This window comes from Danio aesculapii, chromosome 18, assembly GCF_903798145.1.
Source record: "Danio aesculapii chromosome 18, fDanAes4.1, whole genome shotgun sequence".
NCBI lineage: Eukaryota > Metazoa > Chordata > Actinopteri > Cypriniformes > Danionidae > Danio > Danio aesculapii.
In genome coordinates this window covers 26,971,573-26,994,328 of record NC_079452.1, presented here as the reverse complement: position 1 = coordinate 26,994,328, position 22,756 = coordinate 26,971,573, and the positions used below count along the sequence as shown (strand labels likewise).

Genomic DNA, 22,756 nt, shown 5'->3' with positions numbered 1-22,756 from the left:
CTCTGCTTTATAAGTACCACTAAATTACGCCAAATCATAATCGTTTTTAAATAAATAAATACTGATTTAATTACTCTTGGACTTAAGAAACATTAAGCAATGGATTTGTTTTCTTAGAGAAACAGTCTGAATGGACTATAGTTAGCATAAATATGACTAAATATAAAATAACTAATGAAATAAACATTCAAATAAAACAAATGACAACATTTTGTACAGATTTACATAAAGCAATCAATTAAAATAAAATCAATTTAAATTACACTAAAATACAACAATTTATTTCACACATATACATTTAAGTCCATAATATAAACATTTAGAATTTGATTTAAACAAAATGGAACTAATGAAATACAAACATTAAAACAAAAAAGAAATTACTTAAAAATGATATGCATATAAATAAATGATATAAAAACAAATAATTAGATAAACAAGACTATGATTATAAGGCGCTTCCACAAGAAATGTAAAAAGATAAAAAGAAGCCGCATACATTTTGATTTCTTAATATTAAATGAAAACTCTGACCTTTTATTTTTATTTATTTTTTTTGGGGGGGGGGGGGGGGGGGGGGGGGTGGGGGGGGTTCACCTTTATTGTGATAGGACTGTGGAGATTTTACAGACAGGAAAGTGTGGGGAGCAGAGATAGGGGAAGGGTCGACAAAGGACCTCGAGCTGGGAATCTAACTCGGGTCGCCGTGAACACCTAGGTGCTATGTGTCAACGCACTAACCACAAGGCTATTGGCACCGACAACTCTGACCTTTTATAATATTTATTTATATTAAACTTCAGGCATGAACAGTGCAAGCATTTTAAAAACAAATAAATAAATGAATATAAAAAAAAAACATATATATATATATATATATATATATATATATATATATATATATATATATATATATATATATATATATATATATATATAGTTGAAATCATAATTATTAGCCCTCCTTTAACAGAGCAAGGAAATTTTCACAGTAGGTCTGATAATATTATTAATATTATTATTATTATTATTATTATTATTATTATTATTATTATTATTATTATTATTTGTTTTATTTCGGCTAGAATAAAAGCAGTTTTTCTTTTTTAAAAAAACATTTTAAGGTCAATATTATTAGCCCCTTTAAGCTATATATTTTTCGATAGTCTACAGAACAAACCATCATTATACAATAACTTGCCTAATTACTCTAACCTGCCTAGTTAACCTAATTAACCTAGTTAAGCCTTTAAATGTCACTTTAAGCTGTATAGAAGTGTTTTGAAAAATATCTAGTCAAATATTATTTACTGTATTCAGGGGGCTAATAATTCAGACTTCAACTGTAAATATTTCAGACATAAAATCTGACCTTCCAGAACCAGATGATGGCGGGATGATTTGGGTTGTAGCCATTTTTATATTTGGTGTTTTCTCTCCAGTCGTTGACGTCCACGTCTCCTAAACCACACATCAGCAGCTGAAAACACACACACACACACACACACACACACACACACACACACACGCACACACACACACACACACACACACACACACGCACACGCACACACACACACACACACACACACACACACACACACACACAGACAGATGAAATCATTCAGGGTTTGAGTCCTCAAATGAAGACACTTAAACACCAACATTAATCAAACGCAGGCGCTCTCACCTCCAGCTCATTTTCATCAAAGATCTTGATCAGGTCCTGAGGAATCAGCTCATAGAAACCCTGAAGGAAAGGACATCAGGCATAAGAATATATATAGTATCATACTGTATTGCGGGGGTTCCCAAACTTTTCAGCCTGCAAATTAACAATGCCAGTGACTCACGATCACCAAAACCCTTTGAGATGGTTATAAATATATAAACCTTGCACACAACCGTGCACACATACCAATAGGCACAAGCCCTATTCATCATTTAATTTTGAAGAACGCCACTCGGAGACCATCATCCATGTTCAGTTGCGACCTGTATTTTTTTTATGTAAGTGAGCGCCGTAAAGGTGTCAGAAAGTTTAACCTGGTGCCATAAAATTAATGTGCGATATCCTTAATATAAAGAAATCACCCCAGGGCTCGCAAAAAAAACGTAAGTCTGATGGCCTTTATTTATTTGCATGTTGTTTTTTTAAATGTAGCTATTAACTACTATTTTTTCCTCTGTAAGTTGTGAATAAAATATGGCAATTGTAATTCATTCATTCATTTTCTTTTCGGCTTAGTCCCTTTATTAATCCGGGGTCGCCACAGCGGAATGAACCGCCAACTTATCCAGCACATGTTTTACGCGGCGGACACCCTTCCAGCCGCAACCTATCTCTGGGAAACATCCATACACACTCATACACTACAGACAATTTAGCCTTCCTAATTCACCTGTACAGCATGTCTTTGGACTGTGGGGGAAACCGGAGCACACGGAGGAAACCCATGCGAATGCAGGGAGAACATGCAAACTCCACACAGAGAAACGCCAACTGACCCAGCCGTGGCTCAAACCAGCGACCTTCTTGCTGTGAGGCGACAGCACTACCTACTGCGCCACTGCCTCGCCTGGCAATTGTAATAGTTTAATAAAATAATTTAGATTTTTGGAAATCCCCAAGTGACCCCCCCATGACACCTCATTGTCTCACGACTTTGAGAACCACTGCTATATCGTATATCGTATCGTTCATATAAAGTAAGGTCTGGACAACATATAGTTTCAGCTTAGATATCGCAACAGTCACATTGCAGGATCTGCAACGTTGAGATGGTTTAGTTGAGCAGACTAATGATTGAAAGATTATAAACTGCATGTATTATTAAGGCCTGTGACTGTGTGAGCATTTATTATATTGTGGTTAATTTGATTGGATTGTTTTTTACAGTGAATGCAGTGCTATTTTACATTTGATTGTTACATTTCTGTACTTGAACATAAAAAAACAAAGCACTGTTTATTTCATTTATATTTTTCCTCTATTGTATTTAACTATGATTGTAATTACAATTCCAACTTGCATTTTAAAGGGCACCTATGGTAAAATATCTACTTTTCAAGCTGTTTGGACAGCCATATGTGCATGTATGGTGTGTAGACCGTCATATTGGGGTGATATAAACACACCCAGTGCTTTTTTTTCAATTTAACAACATAAAAAACGGTGGACCAATTGGAGCTGTTTTCAGATCGACTGCAACTTTACGTAGGAGTGCGGTCCCCCCACCCACCAATATTGATTGACATGCACGTCATCATATCCTCAGTTTGTTTATTCACGTCCGCCATTTTCAGCGTGAGTTGAAGCGATATCACTAAAGGAACACGCTAGCTCTATTTTTAGATGCAAGGCTCATTGGGCTCAACACAAGAGCAATATTCTCCACATTATCGCTCTAATCGGAATTATTGGTTGTATCTTTAGGTAGGTTTGCAAACATGTGTACTTCTCATTGAGTCTACCTTATACTTCAGCCGTTTGCATTTCTCATGATCCCAGAAGCTCCCTGTGATCTTAACTAGCATGCGTTTTAGAATTCTAAACATAGGTTTCTATCAGGGTACACTCAAGTCGACGGCTGGGCGCCGCGGACCGCTGCAGAAACCTATGTTTAGAATTCAAAAATGCATGGCGCGACGATTCGGGACACTTCATGTTTCTGCCGCGCCACAGAGAGTGTCTGGTGTGCCGTGTCGCGGCTTCGAGCGGCGCATCCGGTGCCTCAGTCAAAGTTAATTCAGTGTGTGTGGTTATTAGTTTCTGTGTACAAGCTCGGCACTTGAAACTAGCACACAGTTGGCTGTAAAACTGTACAAAGACACAAATGATTTTGTACTCTCTGCTTGGTCTGTGTCAGAGTCGTACATGGCCCCGCCCCCTTGTTACGTTGGGCGGGAAGCCGAAACTAGTCTACATGTGAAGCAACACACCCATAAATCAGCGAACTGTGGACACGCTCCCAACATGACACTTTTTAACACATTATAATAAAACAATCTGAATTGTGTTTTAAACTGAACCTAAACTGGCACACTCAGAACCACCATAATATTAATATTAAATCATAAAAAAGAGGTCAACTATGGGCCCTTTAAAAAATATTTTGTGATTATTCTCTCCTCTACAAAATCATCCCAAAATCATCTATCTAAAAGAATGAATCATTTACAAAAATTTAAGTCACTGTATGGCATATATATATATATATATATGGCAGAAAAGGTAAATATCGCAATATCATGCAACCCTGCACTTTCTTTTTCAAAATAGTCTCATTTTACAGCTCCCCTAAAGTTAAACAGGGGAGTTTTACCCTTTATGAATCCATTCAGCCAATTTCTGAAGCAGTTTTAGCTTAGCTTAGCATAGATTATTGAATCAGGTTAGACCATTAGCATCTCGATCAAAAATGACCAAATAACATTGCTATTTAAAGCCTGACCTACTGTAGTGACATCATGACACTTCAAATAAAAATAATCATTAAAATAAGTTGATTTGGAAGATATTTACTAGCTAATGTGACAAAATTCGTGTTTAGAATATATAAACCTGATGTCAGCTTGCAGTTTGTCACTTCCGCATAAATGGATAAAAAATTCTCATCAAATTTTCCGACCAATCAGATGCTCTCTAGTGTCTGACATGCCCCTCCCCTTTCTTCTCATTAGCTGTTCATTTGATGTGCTTGATCTCAACTACTCTCACTGGCAGAGCGGTGATAAAAACAAAACGCTACTGGTTGGTTTTTTGAAAAGGGGCGGGAGTTACTCTATGTCCCACCCTCTCTTCATGTCAGTTGAGTTTACGTCAACCATCGAATTAAAAAACTGCACATTTCAAAGCACTTCTTGGGACTTTTAAGTGAGTATGATATAAGACAGAGAAACTCCCTCTCAACAGTGACCCGAATGGCTGAATGTGTGTCTTTACCTCCTTAAAGGCCGTCATCTGTCTTTGTATGCGATCCACAAACCTCCACTGCATCACCAGACTGCAAACAAACACCAGAGACAGCGCTATCAGAAATCCTTAAACATGATGCAGCAAACACTACTGACTTTGAAGGGCACCTATTATTCAAAAATCACTTTATAAAGGGTTCAAACACAGTTGTGTGGTAAGAGTGTGTGAGTATAACCAGCCTCTAATGGTCAAAACTAATTAATTCTACCTGTATTTCTTATGCAGAAACACTTTGATTGACATTCTCCCTTTGTATGTGTCACTGTATCTGCACAAGCTTTTTGACTGGTTTTATATAATGTTAACAATATATTTGTAGATCAGAGATATTGACGCTTCACGGGATACCCGGAAAATAGAGAAAGGGATGAGAGGAAGAAAGCAACGCCCATTTTCAGTCAATTTAGTAAAACTTTAAGTCAAATTTACTAATCAATTAAATACCTTTACTCAATGATCCAGACTATAAAACTTTGTGAGATTATTTTTGAATGTCTGCTCTGTGAAATTAGCTCAAATTAATGAACTAATTCAACTTGTTTAGTTTTTTCACATGTATCTTAAAATGTAACAGTGCGACATCCGACTTATTTCGCCAGATCAGGTCACAAATAAATAAAAATAAGTAAATAAAAGAATAGGAGTTAAAATAATAATAATAATAAATAATAATATTAATAATAATAATAATATTAATAATAAAATTATTAAATAATAATAGTAATAATAACAAATAATAATAATAATAATAATAAAATAACAATATTAAAATAATAATAATAATAAAATAATAATAATAATTAATAATAATAATAACAATAATAAATAATGATAATAATAATATTAATAATAAAATATTAAATAATAATAGTAATAATAACAAATAATAATAATAATAATAATAATAATAATAATATTAAAATAATAACAAATAATATAATAATAATAACAATAATAAAATAATAAAAATAATAAATAATAATAATAATAAATAATAATATTAATGATAATAATAATCATTATCATTATTAGAATTAATAATAATAATAATAAAATAATATTATTATTAATAATAATAATAATAAATAAATAATAATTATTATATTATTTTAAAATAATAATAATAATAATAATAATAATAATAATAATTATCATTATTATAATTAATAATAATAATAACAATAAATGATAATAATAATTGTATTAAAATAATAATAATAATAATAATAAATAAAATAATAATAATTATAAAAATAAAATACAATTAAAACAATAAATAAATAAAAGAAACATAATAATAATAATATAAATTATAATTATATATATTATAATAATATTAATATTATAATAATAATAATAAATAATAATAATTCATTCATTCATTTCGCCTTAGTCTCTTTATTAATCAGGGGTCGCCACAGTGGAATGAACCAAGTTATTCAGCATATGTTTTACACAGCAGATGCCCTTCCAGCTGCAACACTGGGAAACACCCATTCACTCATACACTACGGAAAACTTAGCTTCAATTCAATTAGCTTATTCATAATAATAATAATAATAAAATGAAATAAAACAATAAAATAAACAGTATATCACAGTTAAACTGAACCCTGAAATGTGTAGAGAATGCAGTAGGTCAAGTATTCTATGCAATAAAAATATAGTAAATAAAAGAAAAGAAAATTAATTTTTAAGATAATAAAAAAGAAAGAAAATATTTTAATTAAATAAAAATAATACTACTAATAATAAATAAAATAAACAGCATCTCAGTCACACTGACATAGGTAGAGAATGCAGTAGGTCAAGTCTTCTGTGCAATAAAAATATAGTAATTAAAAGAAATTAATTTTTTTATAATAATAATAATAATAATAATAATAATAATAATAATAATAATAATAATAATAATAACAAATTAACAAAACAACATTATGAGTGGAATGATAATATGGTATATACTGTGCCACTAGATGGCGGTAAAACCTACTGAATGTACTCCTTTTTGTTGGTGTCATCGACCACAATATCAGCACCTCCTGCTTTCAGCTCATGTTGATGCGTCTGCAGAACAAACAGATCAGCAACTCTTGAATAATCAGTTCATAAAGCTTTCATTCTTGTCATTCACTCAATATAGTTTACAATTATCATGCAACATTCAGCCGCTTATCAGAAAAACCCATGATGATTATATTCAGGGTTTCTGCAGGGTTCAAGAGCTTTTAAAGAGAGTTATGAATGAAAATAAGACTGGTCTAAGCAATTTGTAGTAATGATATTTGAACTACTTTACTACTTTTGGTTATTAGATGTCACATTACACGAACAAAGGAAAATAAACAACATAAAACAAATACATCTAATAAAAATATATCTAAATTAAAATGAAATAAACTACAAATATAAATTAATATAAAATATATACTAAAAAAAGATTATTAGTGGTCACATTATATGGACATAAAACAAATAAATTACATAAAACAAACAAACGCATTTAAAGGGCCCATAGTTTACCTCTTTTTTATGATTTAATATTAATATTCTGGCTCTTCTGAGTGTGCCAGTTTAGGTTCAGTTTAAAACACAATTCAGATTTTTTTATTATAATGTGTTAAAAAGTGTCATGTTGGGGGCGTGTCCACAGCTCGCTGATTTAGGGGTGTGTTGCTTCACATGTAAATTAGTTTCGGCTTCCCGCCAACGTAACAAGGGGGCGGGGCCATGAGCTCACACGCTCTGCGTTTGCAACAGAGTCTGACAGGCAGTCTGCGAGAAGGAGCAGGAGTGAGAAGATCAGCATTCAGTCGTACATGTACGACTCTGACACAGACCAAGCAGAGAGTACAAAATCATTTGTGTCTTTGTACAGTTTTACAGCCAACTGTGTGCTAGTTTCAAGTGGCGAGCTTGTACACAGAAACTAATAACCACGCACACTGAATTAACTTTGACTGAGGCACCGGATGCGCCGCTCCCGAATCCGAATCGTCGCGCCACGCATTTTAGAATTCTAAACATAGGTTTCTGCAGCGGTCCGCAGCGCCCAGCCGTCGACTTGAGTGTACCCTGATAGAAACCGATGTTTAGAATTCTAAAACGCATGCTAGTTAAGATCACAGGGAGCTTCTGGGATCGCGATAAATGCAAACGACTGAAGTATAAGGTAGACTCAATGAGAAGTACACATGTTTGCAAACCTACCTAAAGATACAACCAATAATTCCGATTAGAGCGATAATGTGGAGAATATTGATCTTGTGTTGAGCCCAATGAGCCTTGCATCTAAAAATAGAGCTAGCGTGTTCCTTTAGTGATATTGCTTCAACTCACGCTGAAAATGACGGACGTGAATCAACAAACTAAGAATATAATGACGCACCTGTCAATCAATATTGGTGGGCGGGGGGACCGCTCTCCTACGTAAAGTTGCGGTCGATTTGAAAACAGCTCCAATTGGTCCACCGTTTTTTATGTTGCTAAATTGAAAAAAAAAGCACTGGGTGTGCTTATATCACCCCAATATGACGGTCTACACACCATACATGCACATATGTCTGCCCAAACAGCTTGAAAAGTAGATTTTTCACCATAGGTGCCCTTTAAACAAAATTCAATAAATAAAAGAATTAATGAATTACAATTATTTATGTGCTAGAAAAAACATTTCAGTGCTGTTAAAACTTTTTAATAATGATGTTGGTCTGAGTAATTTGTAGTAATAATATTTAAACTACTGAATTAAAAAAAAAAAACTGTAATAAAAAATAATTAAATGATTATTAGAGATCACATGGATTTGTGAAAGAAAAATGTAAATGCAATAATTCAACAATATAAAACTAATTAAATTAAAAAATAACTAAATTATAATTAAATTAATTACAATTATATAAAATTTGTTCAGTGCTTTTAAGACTTTTTAATTAATAATGTCAGTCTAAGTGATTTGTAGTAATGCTATTTTAACTACTAAAATAAAGAACTTCTTTAATTAAAAAAAAAAATAGATGGTTATTAGAAATTACATTACATGGACATTCGAAAATTAAATGTCAATTTGTATGAAAAATGTAAAAAAAAAAATAATAATCAAAATAAAAACTTGCATTACTAATGCTTAGCTTCTTAAACTTTACACACCTGAAACTTGCCTAAAGCACCTATTCACTGCTGCTCTTAAGTCGCTTTGGATAAAAGCATCTGCTAAATGACTAAATGTAAATGTAAATGTAAAATGTAAAATGTAAATGTAAATCTAAATAAAATAAAATGAATAAATAAATAATATACAATAAATTAAATAAAAAAAATCGAATAAATAATATTTATTTTAGAAATTATTATTATTTCAGTACTAAAAAAATTGTTCAGTGATTTTAAGACTTTTGAAATTAATGATGCTGGTCTAAATGGTTATTAGAGATGGACATGTGAAAATAAAATGTAAATCAAATAAACAAAAAAATAATAACATAAAAACATAAATTAATTAAAAATGAATTAATTATTTAAGATGAACTGTTTAGTGATTTTAAAACTGTTTAAGGCCGAAAATTCCACTGTTTACATTTACAGACCCTGCAGAAACCCTGTATGAGCGTACATTCAATTTAGAGAAAAATACCTGCCCAAAAAGCTTCTCATCTAATCTAAATCTAATTCACAGCATTGTATGGAAACATAACTATTGGCTAAACACAGCCATCTTCATGGACAATATAATACAGATAAAATAAATATGAAAAGACACAAGATATTTACCTCAGGTTTTGACATTAATATACAGTATGATATAAAATTCTAGATAAAATGACAGTGACATTAGATTTAGACAAGAATACCTGTCCAAAAAGCTCCTCATCGATGGTGAACCGGAGGTCCAGATCTGTGGGGTCGTTTTCTAGGATCCACCTGAGGGAATTGAAATACTCGCTGTCCTGAAATAGGCGCAAAAACATCAGCTTGAGAGTTCAACGCAAGTGTTTGACAGGTATTTTGAGTGTGAAGCGCCTAAAGCAAAACTTTAAGGGATATTAACCACGTTATTGGTGTTCTCTGCACCCTCTTTGTGTTAAAATATAACTTTAACTACAGCTAACAGCCCAGAGATATTGACTTTGTTTGTAATGATTTGCTACTGTGGCTGGACACACCGTACAAAATAAAATAAAATAAAATAAAATAAAATAAAATAAAATAAAATAAAATAAAATAAAATAAAATAAAATAAAATAAAATAAAATAAAATAAAATAAAATAAAATAAAATAAAATAAAATAAAAAAAATAAAAAAAAATAAATAAAATAAAAAATAAAATAAAACAAAATAAAGAAATAAAACTAATAAATAAATTTTTTTATAAAAAATAAATAAAATAAAAAATATTATAAATGAAAGCTAAATTAAATCAAGTAATACAAAAATTCCTTAGAATTAATTAAATAATTATTTTTACATGAATGAACAGAAGTATATAAACAGTGGCTGGAATGAAAATGCAAATAAAATAAAATAAAATAAAATAAAATAAAATAAAATAAAATAAAATAAAATAAAATAAAATAAAATAAATATTTAAAAAATGATTATAATAAATAAATCAAATAAAAAATAAATCAAATAAAATTTCAGCAAGGGTGGAATATTTATATACATATATTCATTGCATTTCTCCAAAAAAGCAGATTTTCTGAGATTTTATAACTGATGCTGATTGGCTGAGCTGTGCATGTGACTCACCACCGACTCCATATCCTGTAACGTGATTGGCTTCTGCAGCATCATCTTGTAGAAGGGCCGGATGAAGAATGCTAAGCAGACAAAAACAACAACAAAAACACTTCAGAGCAACACAAAGCTGAGTGCAGCTGACATCTGTTGTGTTTCGTGAATCAGTCTAAATGTGTGCAGAGGCCTAATGTTTAAATCCTTATAAAACCAGGTACGTTCACATTTAGTTTAAGCAAACTCTGAGTTTTTGGGCTCAAGAAGGTCAGATGTCATTTCTGTGTGGAGTTTGCATGTTCTCCTCGTGCTGGCGTGGGTTTCCACCGGGTGCTCCGGTTTCCCCCACAGTCCAAACACATGTTCTATAGGTGAATTTGGTAAGCTCAACTGGCTGTAGTGTATGAGTGTAAATGAGAGAGTAAGGGTGTTTCCCAGTGATGGGTTGCAGCTGGAAGGGCATCCGCTGTGTAAAACATATGCTGGATTAGTTGGCGGTCCATTCCGCTGTGGCGACCCCTGATTAATAAAAGGACTAAGCCAAAAAGAAAATATAAATAAAGCGACTCCCAGTCCTGAGCAGTTTTTGTTTTGCTCAAATGAAAGAATTTTACACAAAGCATTTGAGCCAAATTAGTTTTTGTTATTATTAATGAATTAATTTATATTATATTAATAATATTTATTTACATTTTATATTATGTATTCAAATACTGTCAAAGTCTCAGTTAATATTACTAATGCCTTAACATTTCCATTTTAAATATGACATATTAATCATATTTAAAGGGGATCTATAATGCTCTATTTCACAAGATTTTGAAAGTTTTTAGCTCAAAATAACCCTAAACAAATAATCTTTTCTAACTCTCTGAAGCTGACCCTTTTAGGCTTTGATCCTAACTGTGGTGTTTTGGTGACTGTCGCTTTAAATTCAAATGAGACTGTGCTCTTTTCAAAAGAAGGCGGAGCTATAAATACCTGTGTGTCAGCATAGTGGCAGATTCAAAAACATAACTAAGGTTATATGCTAATGAGGGAGAGAAGGTGACTAGTGGGAGGGGCTTTCCCCCTCTGATGACACGTACAAAGGGAGAATGTCAATCAAAATGTTTCTGCAGACTGTTTTAATCAAGTCTGATTATAACAAATACAATGAATACATTTTTGGCATTTGAGGCTGGTTTATTCAGACTGCTGCCACACAACTGTGTTTTAGAGGTCTAGAGCCGTGGGACTTAACCAGATTTCTTTCGGCACAGAAATACATTTCTGAATAAAACACAGTAGCGGTCGGTAACTCTGGTGTAATTTGAACGTGAGCAGGCAGTCTAACAGTCCCGACACTATTTCGGAACAGCATATCTGTGATTTCCTCAGTCTTATTGAGCCCCCGTACAGCCAGTGCTCACGACTGTTTTCTGCACGTGCTTCTTTTCGCACAGTCTGTGTGTGTCTCACCTGCATAACGGTCCTCAGAGCGGGCTTTACTAACATGGGAGAGCAAAGTGAAGATGCGCGGTCCTTCAGCTTGCATTAGAAAACAGTCAGTTCACAGTTAGAAAAGCCACATCAGTCAAGTCTAATGTATGGGAGTCTATTTTATGCGTCATATTAAATTAAATTAAATTAAATTAAATTAAATTAAATTAAATTAAATTAAATTAAATTCCCTTTTATTTGTATAGTGCTTTTACAATGTAGATTGTGTCAAAGCAGCTTCACATAGAAGATCATAGTAAATTGGAACAGTGCAGCTCAGTTTGTAGTGTTTAAGTTCAGTTCAGTTTAGCTCAGTTCAGTTTGGTTTCAGTTGCATCATAGACGCAAATGAAATAAAAATTACCCTTTGGCGATGCGATAGTATCTCAAATTTTTACCCTTTAGCAGTCACAGGTTTAAGGCGGCACTCATGTCTCATCACAAAGGGGCAAACAGAACTGACATTTAGCCTACAATCCTTGCACAACCTACAGTTTTATTAATTTAGCGGAAACGGTCGGGTCGGGTTGAAAACAGGGCGGGTCGGTCAGCGGGTGAACAAAGGCTGAATATACGGCGGGAGCGGAATAAAATCTTGCGGGAGCGGGACTAAAAAATGAGTCCCATGCAGACCTCTACTGTGTTTAAACCCCATATAAAAGTGATTTTTGTATAATAGATCCTCTTTAAAATTTAAAACACGATTCAGAGTTAATCACTAATCCTGGGTTAAACCAGGGTTAACTTAACATGATCTCAACCTGATTTGTCAACCCAAAACTAGCTCTGCAACTCAGAGTTTGTTCACTTGTTGTATTTGTTTTGTGCAACAGGCCCCAGAGCCGCAGTCAAACAGTGTGATTATGAATTGTGTGTGTTTATATTGATCTTGACTGGTTACTTACCATCCAGCAGCTTCCCGTGATAAACGGCCATACCAGCCACCCGGCCGATGAACTTAAAGTAGGAGAGGTGGTCCTCATTACACAGACCTGAGTTTGGGTTGATCTGCAGGGTGTAGTTGTCCCTGAAACAGTCACATTAACATCTTGATTACAATTTACAATCATTACAATCTATTACATTCAGGGTTTCAACTTCTCTTTGACTTCTGAAGCACTTTCCAGGTCCATTTACTTAAGATAGATGGATGGATGGATGGATGGATGGATGGATGGATGGATGGATGGATGGATGGATAGATGGATGGATAGATAGATAGATATTTTGCTAAAGTATTAAAAAACAAAACAAAATCTAAAGATAGAAATTGATAAATTGTGATGAAACAAAACACGAACTGATAATGTGCAACAAAATAAACCTAAAAAAGGATTAGGTGTTACACAATAAACATTATGATCCCTATAATACACCCGACGCAAGACGTGTTTGGTGCAATTTGTTGCTATTTTCAGTCCAACACAATAGTAAGTTTCTCGTTTTGCTCCACGTTGTTTAAATAGCAAATCCATTTGTGCCACTTTGTGGACTCATGTGTGTGCTGGTCTGAAAAGGAGGTGTGTTAAGGCGCATTGTTGGTGTGTCGCTATTTTGAGGGACTGAAATAGACCCCGCCATTGACCAACTAAAAGCTGCTCTAAAGTCCAGCGCAGAGTGCGTTAGTTATGCAGGCCTATGCAGCCTATGCAGGTCCAAACACTTACACACTGCTTAATACACACAGGATGATCAGCACACACAAATATCTAAATGAAATGTATATTAAAATTATACAAAAATGATTATTTTCCACGTGAATATAAAAGCCACTGCCTCCATGCCTTCTTCACCCTGGGGGGCTTTTTCAGTTTATTCACGACAATCTGCATCTGTATAATGTTATTATTAGCAGTATTATGTATTATATGCAGATTTATATTAGTTTTAATATAAACAAGTTTAGATTTGTCCACCTGTGTGGTTTTGGAGACGTCTGCATCACCATATGGGGCTTAAGAACAGGACGTGTGTTTGGATATAACTCAGATTTTGACCACACGTCATTATTATTGTTCATTTATTCCTTTGCTGTAAATTGGAACTGAATTTAGAAATAGTTTTGAAAGCAAATCTTTGTGCTTAACAAAGGAAATTAAACTATGTCAGCTAATGGATGTGTTCATAGGAGTGAGTTTCCACAGTTTCCTTACTCCACCAAAGTAAAGGAGTAAAGTAAAGAGTAAAAGTAAAGTAAAGAGAAAGTAAAGAGGCTGAATGGAGGAGGCTCGTTCTTTATCCTCGCGCTGCAGATGCTCTGTTTAACTGTTTTCTTGCTAGTGAAGCGTTCAGTTTATACACTTACAAAGTCCACCATGTAAATAGCAAATGTGCCATGGCACTACGCAACTGACTCTTAAAAGGGAATGTGAGATGAGACTCTGATTGGTTTAATGCACATTGTGCTCAAAACACACCCATAACTCATTAAGAGAATAAGCACAACCCTGTTAGACCATGCGCCACAGCGCAGAGCATATTTATCCATCTTTAAAATAGCAAAAGTGGATTCGGACACGGCCTTAATGCTTTTGCTGCATGAGCTTTAGACTTTGTGCCTAGATCATTAAAATAGAGCCCTGAGTATATTTAGAATATTTTCTTAACATTAGCCTAAAAACCCTTTATGAAAAGCTTAAAAGGCCAAAATTGAGGAATTTTGTCTGCAGTGTTTCACCTTCAATGTTATTTAATGCAATCTCCGACAGCACAACACATAAGAGTAGAAGAGGAGAAGATGAAAGCTGCATCACTCACGTGGCTGAATACTCAAACAGCCCATAATATGGGTTGAACATTTCCTTGGAGATCAGGAAGAACCACTCTCTGGCCACGCCCCCATAGTCCAGCCCCTTTTCTCCCTCAAACTCCACCCAGAGGCGGGCCTTCAGCAGCTCTGAGCGCTTGATGGACAGGATGCGTCTGTACGAGTCCTCCAGCACTGCGTTACGCCGCACGCTCAGCTCGAAACGGTTCGGGATCTCTGCCTGCAAACACACAACAGTGGCTTTTGGTTATTTTAGTATGTTTTATTGATATGTATTTAACTGCATATTTATTTATTAGGCTTGTATCTTTTTTTTTTTCACCCCACAAAAATGTAAAGAAAACACACACAAAAAAAATATTATTAATAGACAAGCTTTAAATAAAACTATAAAAGGTCTATAATAATATTAATAATAACAACAAGAAATATATCTAAGAAACATGTTACATTTTATATACATAAAAACAAGTAATAAAACAGAACATTTGTCAATAAAAATCTAAATAAGTATTTATAAAATGTTTATAATTTCATATTTTTGTATAAATTAGCATATAATAATACATAATATATATTTAAAAATGAATTAAATAAAAATACAAAAGATTATAACATTTTTGAAAAATGTAAATAAATAAAATCAATATAATGATATGGTTATGAATATATATATATATATATATATATATATATATATATATATATATATAACATTTCATATAAAAAACAGAACATTTGTAAATAGAAATATAAATAAATATTCAGAAGATGTAAAAATAGAATATATTTGAACATTTTTATAAATAAATAGGAAAAATCAACAAAAAAGTAAAAAAAATAAATAAATGATTATAAATAAAATGTTTTAATACAGACATAAAAAATTTAAAATCAATATAAAAGAAAAAGCTAAAAATTTAAATTAAAAAATGGTAATAAATACAATGTATAATTATACAATTTTTGAAAATGTATACTTATTAATAATATCTACAATATTAAATAAATCTAAACACATTCTAAACATTCTCATACAGATTATGAAAACAAACTTTTTAAGTTATTACACAGACGCAAACTCATAAATTATGCAAAATGAAACAACCATAAAAGGAATTAAATGACTGAAAAAAAGTTGTTAGCTTTAGGATGGTGTGCAGATATTTACTAAATAAATATTCATCAAATTATACATTAATTAGACAGTCCCTTCAAGGATTTTTCAAGGCCATTTTATAGCCTAAAATAATTTTGTGACAGCTTTTCTCAAAACTCAAAGCATTATTCGCTTCAATACTTATATTTTGCTATGAAATGAATGGATAGATAGATGGATAGATGCATACCGGTTTCTTGAGTTTCTTGCGGAAATACTCGTACTTCTGTTTATAGTCTCTTGAGTAAGGCACAGCCTGAAATAAAGCAGAACACAATCACTTGGCCAATAATTGACCGGCTCTTATCTGTTCCTGACTCCTCATTTAGGACAAATATAACCTCGGGACAGAAGTGACACACACACACACACAAACCCCTTACGGGAAACCAATGGAAAGAAATGGAGAGGGTTTCAGGATTAGGATACGCTTTCAGAAACCCGATATGACAAAGATCACTGTGTGTTCCAGCAGTCTGACTCAGTATGATCCATTAAAGGGTCATGAAACACAAAACACATTTTTTGAGATGTTAACAGTCATATATTTGTCCCACGTTGCTAAAAACACTATTAGGACACAAATATTTCACAAAAAAAGGGAAAACTGGTTGTTTTTGCATCATTTCAAGCAAATTCGTTCTTCCGGTTTGAAAAGAAAATTTGAAGCTGTCTCACGGCCATGAGATCCTTGTGTAAATTTCAGCATGTCTGTACCAGTGGGTACCGGTGACGTCTTTGAGTTTTCAGCATTAAATCATGAGGAAGACTTGGTTCGAATCAATCAGCGTGCTCTATTGTGAATGAGGTGCTACTTCATTCATTTACATGATATAGCTTCGAAGGCTGTTTTTACCTGTTACAGTGTTCAGAGAGACGCCACGTTGTGTTGCCAACCGTAATTAAAACAAGAAGAAGAATTGTTCGCAGACATGGGTCGTCAGTGTTGTGTTTATAAATCTGTTTATAAACTGTTTGCGTCTTTAATAATCTATGACAGTTTGCGTTCATTAAACAGTAAGAATGATTAATAAATCCATATGAAACAGTCCCAGGGTTCCTGCACATTTTAAAAGTAAAATTTAATGCTTTTTAAGACCTCAGCAAATATAATTTAAGACCCAAAAATTTCATATAAAAACTGCGTAATGTCAGCACGCAGGTGCAGACCGACGTAAGCATCTGTAGCCGACCCACTGTAATAAGCTAATAAATCACAGACACTGTCATTTCTCTCCTGTTTCACACATACTAAATTAATCAACTATTAGATGTTTTACGGTGGACCACTGTGCTTCCCTATCGTCATTAAGGACACCGGCTAAAAATGTAATACCTAACAGCCACTTTACGGTAAATTTAAGACAATTTAATCTTTTCATTTTAAGACATTTTAAGGACCCACGGGAACCCTGAGTCCCTTAAAAGTCACGTCTCGTCTTCAGTTTCAGGCTCAGGAACGCTTTGCACTCACACTACAAGCATACCGCGCCAAAGCCCAAGTGAACCGCGCTTCGGCACACCTCTTCCAATCGGGCCAGGGCCGGCCAGCTGAACCGCGCCTGAGCCAATTCAGAGCACTCACACTTCTCAAACGATCCGGTAAACGGGCATGGGCACGGTTCGGATAGCATAATGTGAGTAGGACCTTAAAGACCTGTTTCTATCCAAATGACTGACTGTGTAAGTGCTTTAAAATTAACCCAAAACACTTACTGGACCAGTGATGGCTGAATTCTGTAGTCTTGGGTCTTCCCATTGTGTGGTTTTTGTGTCTAAAAACAAACAAACAATCAAATAAATAAAACTTTGTGTAAATAAAATAGGAAATATAAGTTAGAAAATTAATTAATGAGCAACTTCTGTCAGGTGGTGTGTATGATTTTACAAATATTAGATAAATGCTCTGTATTGTATTGATTTTGAACGCGTAACTTACTGTGATCAATGTAGAAGATTCTGCCATCACTATGTACTCGCTCCTCCCAACCAGGCTATAACACACACACACACACACACACACACACACACGCACACACACACACGCACGCACGCACACACACACACACACACACACACACACACACACACACACACACACACACACACACACAATAATATACACACACAAACATACAAACACATAAATATTATTGTTGATGTTGTAAATTAAACTATATACAATATAAATAAAAAAAATATATATATATATTTTAACATTATATGTTAATAAAAAACAGAACATCTGTGAATAAAAACACCAATAATTATAAATAAGATGTATATAAATATTAGAACATTTTATATTTTTTTCCCAGCTGCTTACACCCATTTTCAAAACAGCGTCACCTTTTTTCAAAACTCTACACACAATTCTCAAAACTGCACACACAAAAGGCCTCACATCTCCTTCAAAATGTAACACTGCATTTAAAATACCATGAACACATGTCAGAATGAAGCATTTGCATCAAATGGCAAGCCACAGCCATATCACCCTTCAGCCCTAGACCAGTTACTGAAGCCAAGCAGGGCTGAGCCTGGTCAGTACCTGGATGAGAGACCACATGGGAAAACTAGGTTGCTGTTGGAAGTGGTGTTAGTGAGGCCAGCAGGGGGTGCTCATCCTGTGGTCAGTGTGAGTCTTAATGCCCCAGTATAGTGAACGGGACACTATACTGTCAGTTAAACTGAACTCCTGACTCGCTGTGGTCATTAAAAATCTCATGGCACTTCTTGTAAAGAGTAGGGGTATAACCCTGGTGTCCTGGCTAAAGTCCCTCAATTGGTCCTTACCCATCATGGCCTCCCAATCATCCTCATCCACTGAATTGGCTCTATCACTGTCTCTTCCCTCCACCTATAGGTGGTGTGTGGTGAGCGCACAGGCGCTGTTGCCTGTGGCTGCCGTCGCATTATCCAAGTGAAGCTGCACACTGGTGGTGGTGTGGAAAGACCCCCCCTCATGATTGTGATGCGCTTTGGGTGTATGGCCATACACAATAATTGCGCTATATAAATACACATTACATAACAACACTTCTTTCATAATATAACACTTTTGGATATATCATGTAAACACTGCCCTACTGAAAAATAACAGCTTAAATCAGCCAAAATCAGCTATGTCCAGCTTAAACCAGGCTGGTCAAGCTGGTTTTAGCTGGATTTAGCTGGTCATTTTCCAGCCTGACCAGTTAAGACTAGGCTGGAAATGGCCAAAACCCGTCTAAAACCAGGCTGGTCAACCAGCTAAAACCAGCCAACCAGCCTAGGCGGGTTTAGGCTGGATTTTTCAGCAGGGTGTTGTTCTAAATCTAAAGCTCTTTGCTCTTTCATAGACTTATATCTACATTTTAATATAACGTTGTACAGTGACAGTAATCTGCTGAGAGGGGGAACAGGTACACTGTAAACACCGATGACATGAAGAAATAGAAAATATTCATTAGGCCAAACATTACTGATGTATACAGTAGCATACAACAAAACCATAAACATGCTGTATGTAAAAATGTATGTAAGGGTGCTGTCCACCTGCCTTATTTAGTTCGGTTGAATCGCACTAGAGTTTGTTTTCCCTCTTAGTGCAGTTCGTTTGGTCAGGTATGAATGCAGCAATCGTACTCGAGTGTGCACCAAAAGCGTACAAAAAAAGGGGTCCCGCGACCTACTTGAAGAGGTGGTCTCGGTACGCTTTCAAACTAACCCTGGAGCGGTTCGTTTGTGGTGATCCGAACTAAAATAGACCCAACCGCAAAAAGTACTGCGCCTTTTGGACTAATCCAGCTGCCGTAGGCCGATGCGCTGTGCATTATGGGGCGTGTAGGAAAAATATTTGTTGACAGCGTTTTACCAACAGAGAGAGCATACCTGTCAACCCTCCCGTTTTTCCCGGGATTCTCCCGTATTTTACAGTTCTATCCCGCTATCATCCCGTACAAGTATTTTCCCGTATTTCTCCCATATTTTTCCTGAAGGGTGGCAAATAAACATTAAAGGGCAGATCCTCCCTATCTATACGCAACCCATACCGCCGAACAACCAGCACTTCATCGGAGGAAAAATCTGATCGCAACGGGCATTAAGCGCTGCCTGTGAACATGTCAAACCAACGATCAAAGATCACAGATTTTAGCCTAGGACTTCAGGAATCTTTTAGGATTTTGCAAATTTGTCTCAGATAACAAAATCGCAAAATCGTGTAGAGAATTGTGTGTAGTGTTTTGAAAAAAGTTTTTTATTCAATTGAAAGCGGAGTTCAAGGCTAAGAAACAGCTTCTGGTTTTGGAGATTTGAGGTGTATATTTGCATTTTGAGTGAGAGGTCTCAGAAATCGTGTGACAAGAAAAGATTTTGTGTGTAAGCAGTTGAAAAAACTGTCAAATTAATAAATAAAATCTATAAAATGTAGTAAGAAATTAAATTTAAAAATAAATGCCAAAACAATAACACGATTGTCACATGACATCATCGCGGCAATGATCTCACCGGCAGCGGGCCGAGGTCAGTGGGGTCGAGGGAGACTCTCCTTCTCATCTGCACTGGAACCTTCAGCCGCGGGTCGTCCTGTGACAGACAGGAAGCAGATGGCAAACAGAGGAAGTTCATTCCAGCACAAACAACGCACAGGAAAACACTCACAGCAAAGGTTATTACCGAGAAACCGTATCATGATGATGGACCCTTTTCACAAGACTGTTGTGATGCGTTTAAAAGTCATCAGCATCTTAATTCCTTTAAAGTTTTGAATATCTTTATATACACACTCATTCACACACACACACACATAGGATATGGCCAATTTAGTTCATCAATTCCCCTATAGCGCATGTGTTTGGACTGTGGGGGAAACCAGAGCACCCGGAGGAAACCCACACCAACACGGGGAGAACATGCAAACTCCACACAGAAACGCCAACTGACCCAGCCGAGACTCAAACCAGCAACCTTGCTGTGAGGCCACAGTACTAACAACTGAGCCACCGTGTCGCCCTTCTGCCTTCATCAGTCTCACACTTTTTTCCCTTTTTCTGAAAGTCTAACACCATCGTGGAGTTTTTCTTTTATTATTTCAGCAAATAGGATTGTATTCACTGAGCTCTAGGTTTACCAGCTATGATGACTTCTTCTGCAGAGAAACATGCAAATGTGAAAAGGGTCCATTATGGATGTGTGGTATTTTATTTTTTGCGATACTTATACTGGTATTGCTGTATTGCGATACTAATGCTGTGTTCACACCAGATGCGGAACGTGCATCAAGCGCGAGTGATTTACATGTTAAGTCAATTAAGTTTGACGCGCTTAACACGCGTTTCGCACGAATCGCTCGAGTTCAAAAATCTGAACTCAAGCGGACATTCGCGCTGCGTTAACCAATCAGGAGCTTGCTCTTGTGGGGGCCTGATATATATGTGTGTGTGTGTGTGTGTATGTGTGTGTGTGTGTGTGTGTGTGTGTGTGTGTGTGCGTGCAGCTGAAGGCAAATCAAAATGTTTATTAATATATTGAAACAATCTTTCCCTCAATAAAAATCATAAAGCAAAAATGTGACCAATAATTAAACTGCGATACTTTTGCCTTGAACTGTGATTAGATTGTTATATCACGTTACTGTTCTCGACTATAAGGCGTCCTAATATCTAAATGAAGCAGAGTGTTGAGTGTGTGCCAGCTGTACCCATGTGGTGGTCTTAGTGTTGTGGTCGATGAAGAAGGGCCGTCCGTTTGGAGCGCTGCGCACCTCCCAGCCAGTCGGCATCAGTCCTGCGTGCTCCGGCGTGTGTGTGTGAGTGTGTGTGTGCTGAGGGGACACATCCGGAGGTGGAGCGTAGCCTGTGGCATTCTGGGAAAGAGACGTGGATCCGCTGGCTATCGGGGATGCTGGAGACTCTGAGGGCGGCTGTATAAGCTGAAACACACAGGATAAATACCCAAGTATTACTCTACAAATTATTGCATGTTTAACCTTTGTGTTCAAATGGACTGCCCTTTGGTTATGTTCGGGGCTGTTTTTGCCCCATTGACTTCCAATATAATCACATCTTTTGATTGCAAAGCCATGACAGCATGCATATTTATCTATCTATCTATCTATCTATCTATCTATCTATCTATCTATCTATCTATCTGTCTGTCTGTCTGTCCGTCTGTCCGTCTATCCATCTATCCATCCATCTATCTATCTATCTATCTATCTATCTATCTATCTATCTATCTATCTATCTATCTATCTATCTATCTATCTATCTATCTATCTATCTGTCCGTCTATCTATCTATCTATCTGTCCGTCTATCCATCTATCCATCCATCTATCCATCTATCTATCTATCTATCTATCTATCTATCTATCTATCTATCTATCTATCTATCTATCTATCTATCTATCTATCTATCTATCTATCTATCTATCTATCTATCTATCTATCTATCTATCTATCTATCTATCTATCTATCTATCTATCTATCTATCTGTCTATCTCTATATATATATATATATATATATATATATATATATATCTGAACCAAAAATCTGAACCTGAACTTGTATGTAATTTGCACATATTTTCTACTGGGTTTGCTCAGGGCTGTTTAATGTATAGATGTACTTCATATGTGTGTTAATTACAAA

General features: G+C 35.0%; 1 protein-coding gene across 2 annotated transcripts in view; it reads right to left on the bottom strand.

Moving 5' to 3' along the window:
* The window catches only part of nedd4a (NEDD4 E3 ubiquitin protein ligase a), a 126,236-nt gene that overhangs the window by 5,355 nt on the left and 98,125 nt on the right, over positions 1-22,756 (bottom strand). For both annotated transcript variants that reach the window (XM_056478944.1, XM_056478943.1), the window contains 13 exons: positions 21,804-22,034; positions 20,612-20,689; positions 18,060-18,114; positions 17,837-17,895; positions 16,311-16,376; positions 14,952-15,181; positions 13,100-13,221; positions 10,728-10,798; positions 9,829-9,924; positions 6,972-7,045; positions 4,946-5,006; positions 1,691-1,750; positions 1,373-1,480 (listed from right to left, as the gene is read on the bottom strand). In XM_056478944.1, the coding sequence (XP_056334919.1) occupies positions 1,373-1,480; positions 1,691-1,750; positions 4,946-5,006; positions 6,972-7,045; positions 9,829-9,924; positions 10,728-10,798; positions 13,100-13,221; positions 14,952-15,181; positions 16,311-16,376; positions 17,837-17,895; positions 18,060-18,114; positions 20,612-20,689; positions 21,804-22,034 (1,311 nt within the window). The remainder of the gene's footprint in view (positions 1-1,372; positions 1,481-1,690; positions 1,751-4,945; positions 5,007-6,971; positions 7,046-9,828; positions 9,925-10,727; positions 10,799-13,099; positions 13,222-14,951; positions 15,182-16,310; positions 16,377-17,836; positions 17,896-18,059; positions 18,115-20,611; positions 20,690-21,803; positions 22,035-22,756) is intronic.